Below are 14374 nucleotides of genomic sequence, written 5' to 3' on the forward strand. Positions count from 1 at the left end.
CTGGTGTAGTATAATGTGGTAAGTTCCTTCAATTTAGTTGGGACTGTTTCTTGTCGACACTATCATGGCATATCACAGACAAATGTCTTATTCACACAAGGCTTTCTGAATGCTCTATGAATTCACGGTGGCTCATGAACAAAAAGCATAAGGAGTCAATCATGATATTGTGCCATTGAATTTCTTGCTGGCTAATTGGATTAGCTTAGCATTTTGCATATTGAAGAGGAAACTGAGTGTTTCGGGTGCTTTATCTTTGAGGAAAACAGTTTGATATTTTCCTATAGTGGTTGGATGTGTTAGTGGTGTATTGTAAGAACAGTTCAAACTATGTCAGACTGCTCTTGTCTGTCGACTTGGTTTCAGTGGACCCATTTGAAGAAGGCACTTTGTGTCTTGGCTAATCTGGATTCTCTAGGTGACTGTGGGTGCTGAAGTAGCCACAGTTTTTGGAAGTCTTTCTCTCAGTTCTTGAGGTCTGTATATGATACATCATGAGCTTCTGTATGACTGAATTTCTGTCATGTTGCTTGTTAGGATGTAGTTTAGGTTAAGGCTAATTTTCACTAGCTGGCACCTGTGTTCCTGTCATTGTTTGAGACAGGATGTGTATAAATTGTCTTTATTGTCGGATTCTGCTTGAATTATGCTGTGAGCAGCTTCAGCAGCTTTCATTATCTGTTGCCTTTTAATGTCCATCTGGGTTCCCATGTCATCCTTTCTCTTGGATTGCTTGATGGAAGTGGTTTGTTCCACAGTTTCTCTCTGTGGTTGGACATACACCTGGGCCTGGCGCTGATGTGGGGGTCATACTCTTGGTTGCCATGGGGTGTACTCCGCTCTATGCTGAAGAACCTGGCTTTGCTGTGATGCCACATATATTCTAATGCCAGCCCTTGGTTTTGAGAGGTAAGGCTTGAGACTGACGATGCCTTGGGGGCCTTTCTTGAGGCAATTCTTTGTTTAACATAAACCTTATCACGCAGTCACACTTATGTTGAGTCATTGTGCGAGGAGTGGCTGTGATTCCTAGATGATAGCTTACCGTGGGATTCAGGTTTTGCAGGAAGATGACTTTGAAGTTGCTTTCTTCTTCCATCTCAGGTTTGTTCTGGGACTTGAAGTAGGCTTTCCGTAGTCAATGGTAGTAGACTTGCATGGTCTCTTTCCAACCCTGTTTGGTGTTCTGGGCGGTAAACAGTTCTTGCTCAGAGCCTCTCTTAGAAGTTGTTAGCCAGACTTTGTGTGGTCTGGCTGTCTGTCAAGAAAACTTTGCACCTCAAGGCTGGATGTTATCCATAGTATGTAGAAAGTGTATCTGTTAGTAATCTGAGGCTTCATATTCAGGTGGAAGTCTATGTCATGCAAGTAAGCATGGATGTCCTGACCCTCAACAGGATTTGGCATGAGCTTTTACTTGCCAGCTTGTCGAGGTCTTTAAAATCCCTTCCAGGTGCTGCTTCAGGGTTCATTGGGATGTTCACCCTTTCACTGTTGTTGGAGAGGGGATCTTGGAAGAGGACTGGCAGGGTTTTGTGCTCCAGGCCCTTTTTTCTTTCATCAAATGTTAGCTTTTGGTTGGAGGATGCTGCTTTGTTGAACAGGGGTGCTGCTATGGGATGCCTGTCTATTTTAAGCTATCGCCTTAACTCGTAAGAGTGTTTCAGTTCATCTCTGACCATGTCAAGCTCTTCTTTGGTGAGGTCATGTTGTTATGTCAGGGTTTCATCTTCAATTCTGGACATTTCCAGATGGCCTTCCAATGCATTGTTTCAAAAGTTCATGTCTTTTCATATCAAACCTAGCTTTTTCCAGTTGCACTTTGGTGTTCTGGAGTTTCTTTTCCATGTCCTCTTGGGTGGTTTTAGCCTGCTGCTCTCTGTGCTTGGCAGCTGTCATGGCTTCCTGGAGCCATTCGATTTCTCTCGTTGATGATGGTTCCAATTGTTCGGACCCCTTGCATCGATCTTGGGCTTCATCTTCTAGCTGATCTATGTGGCACATGACATGCGTTAGCACCTTTTGGGTCTTTGTGGATTGCAACTTTAGGTTGTTTACTTCCTGTGTCAGATGGGTGGTGTACTTGTCGCTCGGTTTCATCTGGCCTATGAGACTGTGAGCCTGGGAGCTGGTGACTTTTTCCAGCATGACACTCAGTCCCGCTTCCAAGTTTTCCAGTGGGCTGAAGGGTCAGTGTTCAGTGACATATTGGCACACTCTCGTGGAAGACTAGGGAGAGAGCTGACACAGATATGCACAGGTTTAAGAGCCTATGTGTAGTGTTACAGATAGGTGTTCACTTCAGTGTGTGGAGACACAAATAAGGGGTAGTAACAGCTAAGTGCTGTTTTCAGTGAATGTGGGCAACTAGTAAAGTGTAATTAAATTTATTTTCAATCTGTCAGGATTGACACCATACACCTGTTTTATGTGGTAGAGTTGAACTGCTTACCACAGATGCCTCAAAGGCACGCTTGGGGGGAGGCGGTGACGTTTACCTGGCGCTTCTCTCTGCTATTTGTTTCCGGACGTGGTTGCTGGAATTTGGATTGCGTTGATAAAAACATAGAGAGAGTAGTAGCATGAGGGTTGATTAGGGAGAATTGGAGGGATTTTGTCTATTTAAAATTCCACTGTGTGGAAGTGGATTTAGTCTTATACTGTGGGGCCTGGGGGTTGAGTTGATACTGCTCTGGTGGGGGCCCTCCACGTGAGACAGACCACCTCAATGCACAACACACAAAAGGGAAATAAAACAGCCAATAATAATTAAAATAAGATGGAAACTGATGGTTAGTAGGTAATAATAGGAATGATAGGGAGCGGTATGTTTTCTTCAAACTTACACTGCTTCAGACTTATTATTATCTAAAGTAGTTAAGCCTTAAGCAATAGATAAGTGATAAAAGAAGCAATGGGAAGAAAATAGCTTTTTATTGACACTCCAATTCAACCTAATTTACATTTATATCAATTGTTACTTGAGAAATAGTATTTTTGTAATATGAGGTAATGGAGAAAGAGAAAAATGGAATAAAATGCATAATGAGAGCGAGAGAGAGCAAGGATGTGTGCAATGTTTGAATAGTTAAAAGGTTTAATCTATTCCAGTTTGTTTAAACACAAGCTCTATTTTACTGTTACAGGCCACATTATGCTATCCGCTAGCTATTGATGCTATGGTTTAGTATAGGCTTTCACTACAAGACTGCTAATTCATGTTAGCTTGGCTACACTGTGCTATGTTTACAATATGGTGTCGGCAGATTGCGCATGGTGGTGAGTTGCCCCAAAAGTGTTTCCTTGGACTTCCAGTGAACTCTCATTGCAGTGCAACCAACAACACTCCCATTGATTTCTTTAGTTGCTTTAGCACGAATGAAAACATAGTTTCAGCTAATCACATGAACATCAGCGTGTTTAACAATACACAATTAACAGCCGTCACGTTTATCTCATTGTAACTCAACGTGGCACTTGCAATTTCAATTAATTCAAGGGGAAAATTAACACACAACTAAAACAGCATACTTGGCCATTTGCAGCGTGGCATTTATAACTCTAGTTTATCTATCATATATTTATCATATATTTCATTTATTTATCAGTCTATTCTATTAAAGAGCAATTCTTAAGCAATGCAAGTTACAGACAACTCACGTAATTCTTTTATGGAGTGGCGCTTATACATTCAACTCGTTCGGAGGGATATTTATCTATACTTAAGTGGCAAGTTAATTGCGGCTGGTTAAACAACAACGTAATTTGATCAGAGCGGATTTTCCTGTCAGTTTCTGGTTACACAGCAGGGTCTATCCACTGATGGTACACAGATCTACTGCACATCTCTAGCATGATCAAACCTTTACACTCCCGTTAAAAAGTAAATTCGGACAACGATGCACATTGTAACACAAGTTATTTTCAAATTTGCTCAGCAAGCAGGTACAAAAATGCGAACACCTAGCTAATAAAATAAGGCTATTTAGGAATGGTAGAGGAACATCGCTCATCTCTTCACCCTTACTGCACTGTGTGGAGAATTCTCATCCTGGCAGAGGAACATTTTTATCTCCTCTCTTGGAGTTTTCACTTTAACTGGAACTTTATTCCATAAATTGTGACTGGGTTTGTTTCAACAGAGTTAAATTATGTTCCTGTGCTCTTTCCATGAGTGCTGAAGTCAGCGTTAGACCATTCTTTCATTACAGGGATGCAAATACAAGCTCTTGTTTGATGGTTGTCATGACAACAAGCCAACATACAATGCATACATCACAGATGCAACACTTTAGACTTGTTTAATGTTTTTCTGATATGTTATCTGGATTCAAAGAAAAGTGGTAAAAGACAAACAACTCATTTAGATTCTGCCTTCATTCTCCACCAATGATACGTAGGAAATAAGCAGTGTATATTTACAACTGCCAGCATTCATTACCAATAATATGTAAGAATTCTATATGTAAATCAGTTTAAAAATATTGGCTGTATTTGACCACCATTACAATATATGAAGGATAAAAATTCTGTATTAAAATTCTTCACCATTAAATATGTAATACAACAGGTTTGCTGTATCTGCTCACAATATATATATATATATTAAATTGAGCAAAAATTCCTATGTATGTATGTATATATATATATATATATATATATATATATATATATATATATATATATATACATACACTCACCTAAAGGATTATTAGGAACACCATACTAATACTGTGTTTGACCCCCTTTCAGCCTTCAGAACTGCCTTAATTCTACGTGGCATTGATTCAACAAGGTGCTGAAAGCATTCTTTAGAAATGTTGGCCCATATTGATAGGATAGCATCTTGCAGTTGATGGAGATTTGTGGGATGCACATCCAGGGCACGAAGCTCCTGTTCCACCACATCCCAAAATGCTCTATTGGGTTGAGATCTGGTGACTGTGGGGGCCATTTTAGTACAGTGAACTCATTGTCATGTTCAAGAAACCAATTTGAAATGATTCGAGCTTTGTGACATGGTGCATTATCCTGCTGGAAGTAGCCATCAGAGGATGGGTACATGGTGGCCATAAAGGGATGGACATGGTCAGAAACAATGCTCAGGTAGGCCGTGGCATTTAAACGATGCCCAATTGGCACTAAGGGGCCTAAAGTGTGCCAAGAAAACATCCCCCACACCATTACACCACCACCACCAGCCTGCACAGTGGTAACAAGGCATGATGGATCCATGTTCTCATTCTGTTTACGCCAAATTCTGACTCTACCATCTGAATGTCTCAACAGAAATCGAGACTCATCAGACCAGGCAACATTTTTCCAGTCTTCAACTGTCCAATTTTGGCGAGCTCTTGCAAATTGTAGCCTCTTTTTCCTATTTGTAGTGGAGATGAGTGGTACCCGGTGGGGTCTTCTGCTGTTGTAGCACATCCGCCTCAAGGTTGTGCATGTTGTGGCTTCACAAATGCTTCGTTGCATACCTCGGTTGTAACGAGTGGTTATTTCAGGCAAAGTTGCTCTTCTATCGGCTTGAATCAGTCGGCCCATTCTCCTCTGACCTCTAGCATCAACAAGGCATTTTCGCCCACAGGACTGCCGCATACTGGATGTTTTTCCTTTTCACACCATTCTTTGTAAACCCTAGAAATGGTTGTGCTTGAAAATCCCAGTAACTGAGCAGATTGTGAAATACTCAGACCGGCCCGTCTGGCACCAACAACCATGCCACGCTCAAAATTGCTTAAATCACCTTTCTTTCCCATTCTGACATTCAGTTTGGAGTTCAGAAGATTGTCTTGACCAGGACCACACCCCTAAATGCATTGAAGCAACTGCCATGTGATTGGTTGATTAGATAATTGCATTAATGAGAAATTGAACAGGTGTTCCTAATAATCCTTTAGGTGAGTGTATATATATATATATATATATATATATATATAGGAATTTTAGCTCAAGAAGGGAATTATTAATTCTGGTAATATTGAAAGATTTAAGATTCATGTCTGAACTCAGCCACGCTGAGTTGATATGACGAATCTGTTAACTCTTTAGAGTAATACTATTCTGATGGCCATCGCAAATATTATCAGAAATATGTTGAGATTTTGTTTGAGCACAGAGCGTAAACCTTTATGAATCAATTGACTAGATTATTTATCAAAATATACCACAGTCAAATCCTCTTTGAATACAAACAAGACTTTATTTCTACATAAAAACTAAACTAATACACATAGACAAACATGAAAAACAGGTTGGTGAAAGAGCTGTAACAGAAGGTGAATGGAAATGACCTGTAACGGAGAAAATATAAATATCTGGGGTCTCTAGGCCAAGCCCTTATAACCATCAATACTTTATTTATTATACCTCGATGCAATCAAACATAAAACACCAGCACTTTCTAGCAAAAGTCTGAAGGTGTACTTGCATTTTGTTGCATTGCATTTCTTTGTGTTGCTTTGGTCCTTTGACTCTTTGGCTGGATCGGGAGAAAATAATGGTTGTTCCCGTTTATGTTTTTGGATGTCGGATGGTTTGTTGCTGGAATGATAAGGCTGGGTTTTGAAGTGAGGCCATGACTCGCGACTCCCCATCATGTAAGTTGTAGTGTAGAGAAGATAACTTTTTTTGAGGAGGAGGAGGAGGAGATTGGCTGTTTTTTTTTTTGGTCCGGCTAAAGAGAGTTTCCAAAAGTTCAGATCCAATGAGATTCTGTTCAATCTCTCTCTTAGATGAGTTTTAGCATGTGAGGATTATACTGACAATTACCTCTGCCCTTTAGAATTGAGGGTCTCCTTGCTGAGATGGCTTTATCAGTCTGTGATGACCATTAACAAGAGGTTTTTCTGATCTTACCACAGAAAACAGAAGGGGATGTAAAATGTGATATCCTGGACACGTTTCCTTTGTTCGGTGACATTTACATTGGCCAGATGCAGGTCAGGTCAGATACCTTGGTGCCAGTGCGAATTCCTTAGATGAATTTGCCGGAATTATAGGCCATCTTTGAGTAATTCTGTCTTAATTCTTCTTAATATCCATCTGCCTGGCTAGTCAGATCCTACACATTCAAGAATTGGACTATGCCGGAACTGGCGTACGTTTCACACTTTAGATTCAATAGAGCCGGCTCATTATAGTAATTTGTTCAAGAATCGGACTTTGCTGGAAGCACTGCATGTTTTGCTCTGTAGATTAGAAAGAACAGGCTTATTAGAGTCATTAGTTCGATAATCAGACTATACCAGATGCGCTGCATAGTTTGCATTTTAGATTCAAATGAACCGGCTCATTAGAGTCACTCATTCGGGAAAAGGGCTATACCGGAAGTGGCATATGATTTGTGGTTTAGATTCAAAAGAGCCGGCTCATTATAGTTAGTCTTTCGAGAATCTGACTTTTCTGGAAGCGCTGCATGTTTTGCTCTGTAGATTAGAAAGAACTGGCTTATTAGAGTTATTAGTTCGATATTCAGACTATACCAGATGTGCTGCATGTTTTGTGGTTTTGATTCAAAGAGCTGGCTCATTAGAGTCATTCATTCGGGAATTGGTCTATACTGGAAACACTGCATGTTTTGCACGTACAGGAACCATTGACGGAACCGGAAGCCATGAAAATCGTACAATTCCAGTATATTTTTAAAGAATGGAACCGGTTGTGATCAATGCACAGTACATGCACTTTAAAAGTTCGATTTCATTCATACTAAAACAATAATTTGTCTATTTTATGTCATGTAAACTACTAACAGACCTAGATAATGGACCCTTACCCATTTGCTCCAACAGCAAAAGAAATGATCAACTGTTGCGCTTTCATAGATTTGCAAAACAAAATAAAAATAAAGAGCGCTGATAAAAGCTGTAAGAAGAGAGAAATAGTCAACATTTTCTGTCACTCCCACTCAGCTGTGTTAGACACCTCATCGCAGCTGTAACTCGATTTTTTAAACGTATTCCAGGGTAATATAATACAAAGTAAAATGTTATATATTCACACTATATTTAAAAAAATTGGAAATATAAAAAAGTTTACTACATTTACGTTGTTAGGGTCCATGTGACTGTAGCTCGGCTTCATCCAGCATGTATAAATGTTAATCAGACAGCTGTTGGCCTAAGTGTGAACAAAGGTCAGAGGTGACGAGCAACATGTTTTTTCAGCACTTCTTCAGCTGATGTCTTTCCTTAAAATGTTCAATTATGCATTGTCATGTATACTAGGACAGACAGATGAAGACTTTAGATCAGCTATGCAAAACCCCGCTTTAGCTCGATTTTAATTGCACATGTGATTATGTGAGTATTTACACTTTTCTTTGAAGTCAAAATATGAATGTCTTACACCGATCAGCCACAACATTAAAACCACCTGCCTCATATTGTGTTGGTCCCCCTCGTGATGCCAAAACAGTGTGATTATTTGAGCTACCGTAGACTTTGTCAGTTCGAACCAGTCTGACCATTCTCTGTCGACCTCTCTCATCAACAAGGCATTTATGTCCACAGAACTGCCGCTCAGTGGATGTTTCATGTTTCATGTTTTGTGGCACCATTATGAGTAAATTCTAGAGACTGCTGTGTGTAAAAATCCCAGGAGATCAGCAGTTACAGAAATACTCAAACCAGCACATCTGGCACCAACAATCATGCCACGCTCCAAATCACTGAGATCAAATTTTTTTCCCCATTCTGATAGTTGATGTGAACTTAAACTGATGCTCCTGACCCATATCTTATGCACTGCACTGCTGCCACACGATTGGCTGATTAGATAATGGCATGGATGATTGTTGGTGCCAGATGGGCTGGTTTGAGTATTTCTGTAACTGCTGATCTCCACACTCAACAGTCTTAAGAATTTACTCACAATGGTGCCAAAAAAAAAAAAAACATCCAGTGATGGGCAGTTCTGCAGATGGAAACACGTGGTTGATGAGAAAAGTCAACAGAGAATGGCCAGACTGGTTCAAACTGACAAAGTCTACGGTACCTCAGATATTCGCTCTGTACAATTGTGGTGAGAATGCTATTCTGAGATGTGGGTTGGCACTGTTTTGATGGCACGAAGGGGAGCTACACAATATTAGGCAGGTGGTTTTAATGTTGTGGCTGATCTGTGTTTAGCTGACTCTGCATATTAAGACGTGATAGGAGAAAGTATTTTAACATCACCCAAATACTGTTTCCAACACCCACCGTTAACCCACCCCTCTCATATTCATCCTTTTTTTTGTGTTCCAGTGCCACATGTCCACCCATGGACAAAGGGGCGAGTGTTGGTGTGTCAACCCTTACACTGGTAAACAGATACCCTCATCCCCCAAAGTGAGGGGGGACCCCAACTGCAGCCAATACTACGGTGGTCCAGAGCTGGAGCCACCCACCACCCAGCAGAAATAGACGCACTCTCGCTCCAGAGGAGATGCCCTGGTCGCAAACGAAGAGAGCGAGTGGAAGAGCAGTGTGCATGTGTGTAATTCTGTATGTGTGTGTTTTCCAAATAGTATCATCTGTATTGTCAATAGCAGTGTGGAACAAGTCACATGCCAGCAAAGACAAATCAAGGACACATAGTTAAAGCTCACATCTCTCAAATCCAGATAACTTTGCGCTAAATTTAACTCTGAGTGATTTTTTTTCTGCCTATTTTTAGGCTTGTCCTGTGTCTTTTAATCTTGTGACTGAATTTGGTAGTAGTGACATTTCATGGTGTCTCTTTAACAGCAAACGCAGCTGTTTAGTGTAAAGTCACATCCATTGTCCATTTAGTCTCCCTTTTGTTTTTGGAGACCCAATAAAAATTGTACACTGTCTCTTGTTGCCAGAAACAAAACAACACCAACTGCGGAAACACAAATGGCAGAATGTTTTCAGGTGCAATGGCAGAGAGAGAGAGAGAGAGAGTGGAGCTGGTTTCGCATTGCAAGAAATATAAAAGTATCTGTTCGGGGAGAGACTTTATCCAAAAGAAAAGGAAAAGAAAAAAATCACAAATTAAATCTCTTTAATATCTCAGTTATTTCTCCTAGATTAAATGGAGAACAAAGGGAGAAATTAGCTGAAATATCCTGATTCTTAAATTTCTTGTCTGAGATAAAACCCAATTATTGTGTCTTAGACTGTGCTCAGATTTGCCAAGATACCAAAGTCTGAAAATATTCATCACATTTTTTCAAAACCAAATGGTCTGAGCCATGCTATCATATTAAGTTCTTTAAGTTCACCCAACTTTTTCTGTCATCATTTACTCACCCTCATGTTGTTTCCAACCTGTATGACTTTCCTTCCTTTGTGGAGCACAAAAGGAAATATTAGGAAAAATGTTAGGGACAGAGCCTCACTCATTATTAGGGCTGGGTATTGATGTAGATTTCCTGATTCGATTCCGATTCACAAACTCTCAATTTGATTCCAATTTTGGTTCCATATCGATTCAGTATTGATTCACATGGGTACATTTCAGTTAAAAGTCACACGAGAGAACTTCTCTCCCAGCTAATGCTGTTCATTCTAAAGGGTACCTTCTAACTAGGTACATTATAAAAAATATTAATTTTAATAAATATATTGTATTATTTTTTCATAATTTGTGTCACATTTTAGCTTTTTAAAAATGAACAAATCCAGATATTCCATCAGTAAATATGATATTATATTGCATATGTTCTAATTTGTTACATATTTTATCGTTTAATGCATAATTTATACCATTAAAATTATGTACATTGATTTGTAGAAAATGTGCTCAAAATTGGTACGGTCTCTTGTGATGTTAATTATTATTATTATTATTTTGTAAAGAACAGTAAGGATATTAAAAGAGACCGTATTCATTGACTAATGGAATGCGTGGATCTTGTCTTTGGAAACACATTTCAAAAACCAGTCAAACCAAACTTTTACTCTCAACACCCAGTGAGAGGATCATGCCGCTGAACATCTACCCTACTTTACTACACAATCACTGCTGAGTTCAATCTGTTTACCAGACAATCTATGTAATAGAGGGTTGCTTATAGATTAAAAGATCATTCTTGGGATTTAAGAATCAATATCGAGATCGTTCAAAGGAAGATCTCGATGCATCGTAAAAATCGATATTTTCTTTTTGTGCTCAATGGAAGAAATAAAGTCTGGTTTGGAACGACATGAGGGTGAGTAAACGATCATAGTAGTTTCAATTTGGGGGCATAAACACCCTCAAAATATCCCTCAAACAAAACACCAGAATGTCAATATTTCTTAAGAGTTATGAAAGAACAAAATGTAAACAATAAAATGTTGCTCTCGGTTGTTAGCGATTCACCTCTGCACTCTCTTTGCCTCCAAACCAAGTGTTTAGAATGAAGGTGGTGTGTGTGTGTTTGTAGAGTGGGTATCAGCTATTACTAATGATGTGCTGACAGAAGGCTAGATTAGGACACAGGACTGACATTGGCAAATGTGATATAAAGTTGGTTAAGAGCTTATAAATAAACAGGTTTGCCTGCAGTGCCAGTGGGCTATGCCTCACCTTGCTGCTTCCTGGGGGTTTGTTGGGGGTTGGTGAGGGTGAGTTTACCCGACAGAAGGGTTGAATGGGGTAGGATGAAGAGCCCAGTGAAGGAATGCCAAGTAGCACATAGGTTTAGTGAGCTAGCTTAACTTTCTTTGACAGCATATACTGTATGCTGAGGGTTGTTCAGCAGAAAAAAGGCACTTTCCAGGAATAGGGTACAAATTGGTGAAGGTTTTATTTTTCAAATTATTCAAAAAGTGTGAAAATATTATTTAATTGTAGGCCTATTTAGGATACCTAAAGTGCTAGATATGACATTGGACAGATCAGTCATTTTATTTCAAAATGGTAAAAAATATTTTTTCCATCACCAACATTTCCACCACAGAATTATTTTAAAGACAATACAGAATACTGTGGTGTTACTTTATATATATATTAAAACTAATTTGGTAATGGGGTTGCAAAAATGGCAAACCTCATTTAAAGTAATAGAAATTAAAATGCTTATATAATATTTATTTTGACCTCATGAGGTGGACGAACAGCATTTTGTGAAGGTTAAGCACCCCCTGTCACTGGCCTTTTGTTGTAAAAAAAACCCCCAAAAAACTATTTTGTACCCTAATTATGGAAAGTGTCATTTTGATCAGCAGCCGTATCATCCCTTGGTCATATTTGTATTCAGCCTTTAACATAATATGTCTATCTCTCCCTTTTTCTCCCTTCTCTATCTCACTCTCTCTCTGTGCACATTGAAATGAACAGCTCAATACAGAAATAGAAGTTGATTAAGCTTTAGCATTGATCCTAATCTGTTAGACAGTGTTCAGCTCCAGCCCTCCATCAGTGTTTGCTTTTATGGACTAGTCTTTTAAGATATATTAATGGATTAACCTTCAGTATCTCTCACAGTATTACCACATCTCGCTCGTCTTTAAAAGAGACTTTAATGCATTTTCGTTATTTAGTTAGCATCGTGCTAACTGCTGCTACAGACTGGCTCTCCACAATCACACAGCCTCCTTGCATGTGATTTTAGTGCCTCACGGATAGATTTGCTGAGACACGACCTACAAGTTTTCTGTTTGTTTCCAAAATAGATCGCTGCCCACCCTCCGGTGGTACAGTAAATTTTACGGTAGCTCGAGTTTGGCCTAGTTTGAAAACAGTGCGAAACCAATCCCTGTGGTTTTCGGGCATATTGATTTGCCAGAGCAGTTCCAATGCGATGGAAGGGTTCATGAATTTGTGTGTGTTGTATGTGTGTGTATTTGTGTGCATTTCAAAGCTGTGCCATGCCAGAAGCCAGAGGGACAGTGGGAAGGATTGCTCGCCATCTGGTGCCGTGTAAAACTGTCAGAGTCGGTCTCTGCATTTGGAGAGTCTCACACAAATGACAGGGGGAATTTCTTGAGCAAATCCAAACACCATGTTCAATGCCTGCATCTCACATGCCTGTTTTCCCCCTGTATTTAATTGCGTGTCCAGTGTGTCAGGAGGTGCGGTGGTATTAAATAACCTACAATACTCAAACCATTTTAAACACAGCATGCGCCTTGTATTGTCAGACATGCGAATGGTGCATGGACTGAATTTGTCAAACTGCAATGGAAAAAGCCAGCAATGCATGCAAAATAGACATTGGTTTTAAATTCTTGTAATAAAATCCAGCATGATTAAATGTATGACCTTTCAGACCTATGACTCATTTGTTGAGATTTTTTTGATTGGTTTTTCATATGTTTGTTTATATGTTGTCCCATTAATGTTTTCCATGAATCCCAAGATCATCCAGACATTTTTTATAAGTAGTAATTTACTGGATGTCCTCTTTTCAAACAGTCCCACAGTCATTGGAAAACCTGTGAAAATCATGTTAGTTTATATAGTAGACATATGTTTTACTATAAAGTTTAGCTGTAAAATATTTCATTGGATATAAATGGCTCTTTCTTTATAATATTTGTAAATTGAGTCTTAAAATTCCTTATGCAGTACACATGAGCGACTTGGAAAGTCATGGAAATCATCGGTTAAAAGGTGTAGGAAAGTCTCGGAAACCATAAATGCATAATTTGCCATTGTCTGCCACCTTTGGCACCTAAAGGCAAGATTATCCCCAAGGAAACTTTAAAAGTGCACCTGTGCTATAACAAATAGGGAATGGCTGGCAGTAGAATCAAGATCATTGTCTCTTCATGTGTTTTTTGTTTTTTATGAATACATCTTGGGCCATTTCTTATTGAGATAATTGACCTTGGCAAAGCATATCATTCCTGTTCTGTTCTTTCTACAGAAGAGATTATATGTGAGAGATCCATCTTTAGCTTCCCCTGGTGGTTTTTATCTACTTTAATTATATCTGTGTTGGCAATGTTTCCTAAAATGAAATCCGAATGTGAGCGAATCACAAGAAAATTACTCCAACATACTGTAGCAGTGAACAATGTCTCGCCTCATGCAGGGACCAGCAGGGGATGAAACTCTAAACTCTAATCATTGTGTTCTCTGGCAAAAGAGTGGTGTGGAGAGCCACATGTTGTGATAAGACAGAGCCATCTATAGTTGTTCAACCTATTACACGATAAAAGGGACATGAGTGCTTTGAAGTCTAAAACGCAGTTGTCAGTTTCTTTGAAGGCAATAGTAATTGTCATGTTCACTGCCCCACAAATCAAATCCCCAACATGTGTTCCTCTCTGGGTCTGTTGCGCTTTCCCATCCAAATGAACGCTGCCCAGCTGTGGATGAAGTGGGACCGTCCTGATCTGTCACATCTGGATTTTGTAAATCTCGGTTATCCCAGGAAGAACTTCACCTGTCTGTTCATCTTAGTGGTTACCTTAAGGCTATGAACAAA

At 39.4% G+C, this 14374-nt stretch overlaps 1 protein-coding gene across 1 annotated transcript in view; it reads left to right on the forward strand.

Moving 5' to 3' along the window:
• The window catches only part of igfbp2b (insulin-like growth factor binding protein 2b), a 44563-nt gene extending 31368 nt beyond the window's left edge, over nt 1–13195 (forward strand). Inside the window, exon 4 of the mRNA XM_052148127.1 lies at nt 9255–13195. Coding sequence (XP_052004087.1) covers nt 9255–9413 — 159 coding nt within the window. The 3' untranslated portion in view covers nt 9414–13195. The remainder of the gene's footprint in view (nt 1–9254) is intronic.
• Nucleotides 13196–14374: the final 1179 nt, after the last annotated feature.

This window comes from Xyrauchen texanus, chromosome 18 (genome assembly GCF_025860055.1).
Source record: "Xyrauchen texanus isolate HMW12.3.18 chromosome 18, RBS_HiC_50CHRs, whole genome shotgun sequence".
NCBI classification, from domain to species: Eukaryota; Metazoa; Chordata; class Actinopteri; order Cypriniformes; family Catostomidae; genus Xyrauchen; species Xyrauchen texanus.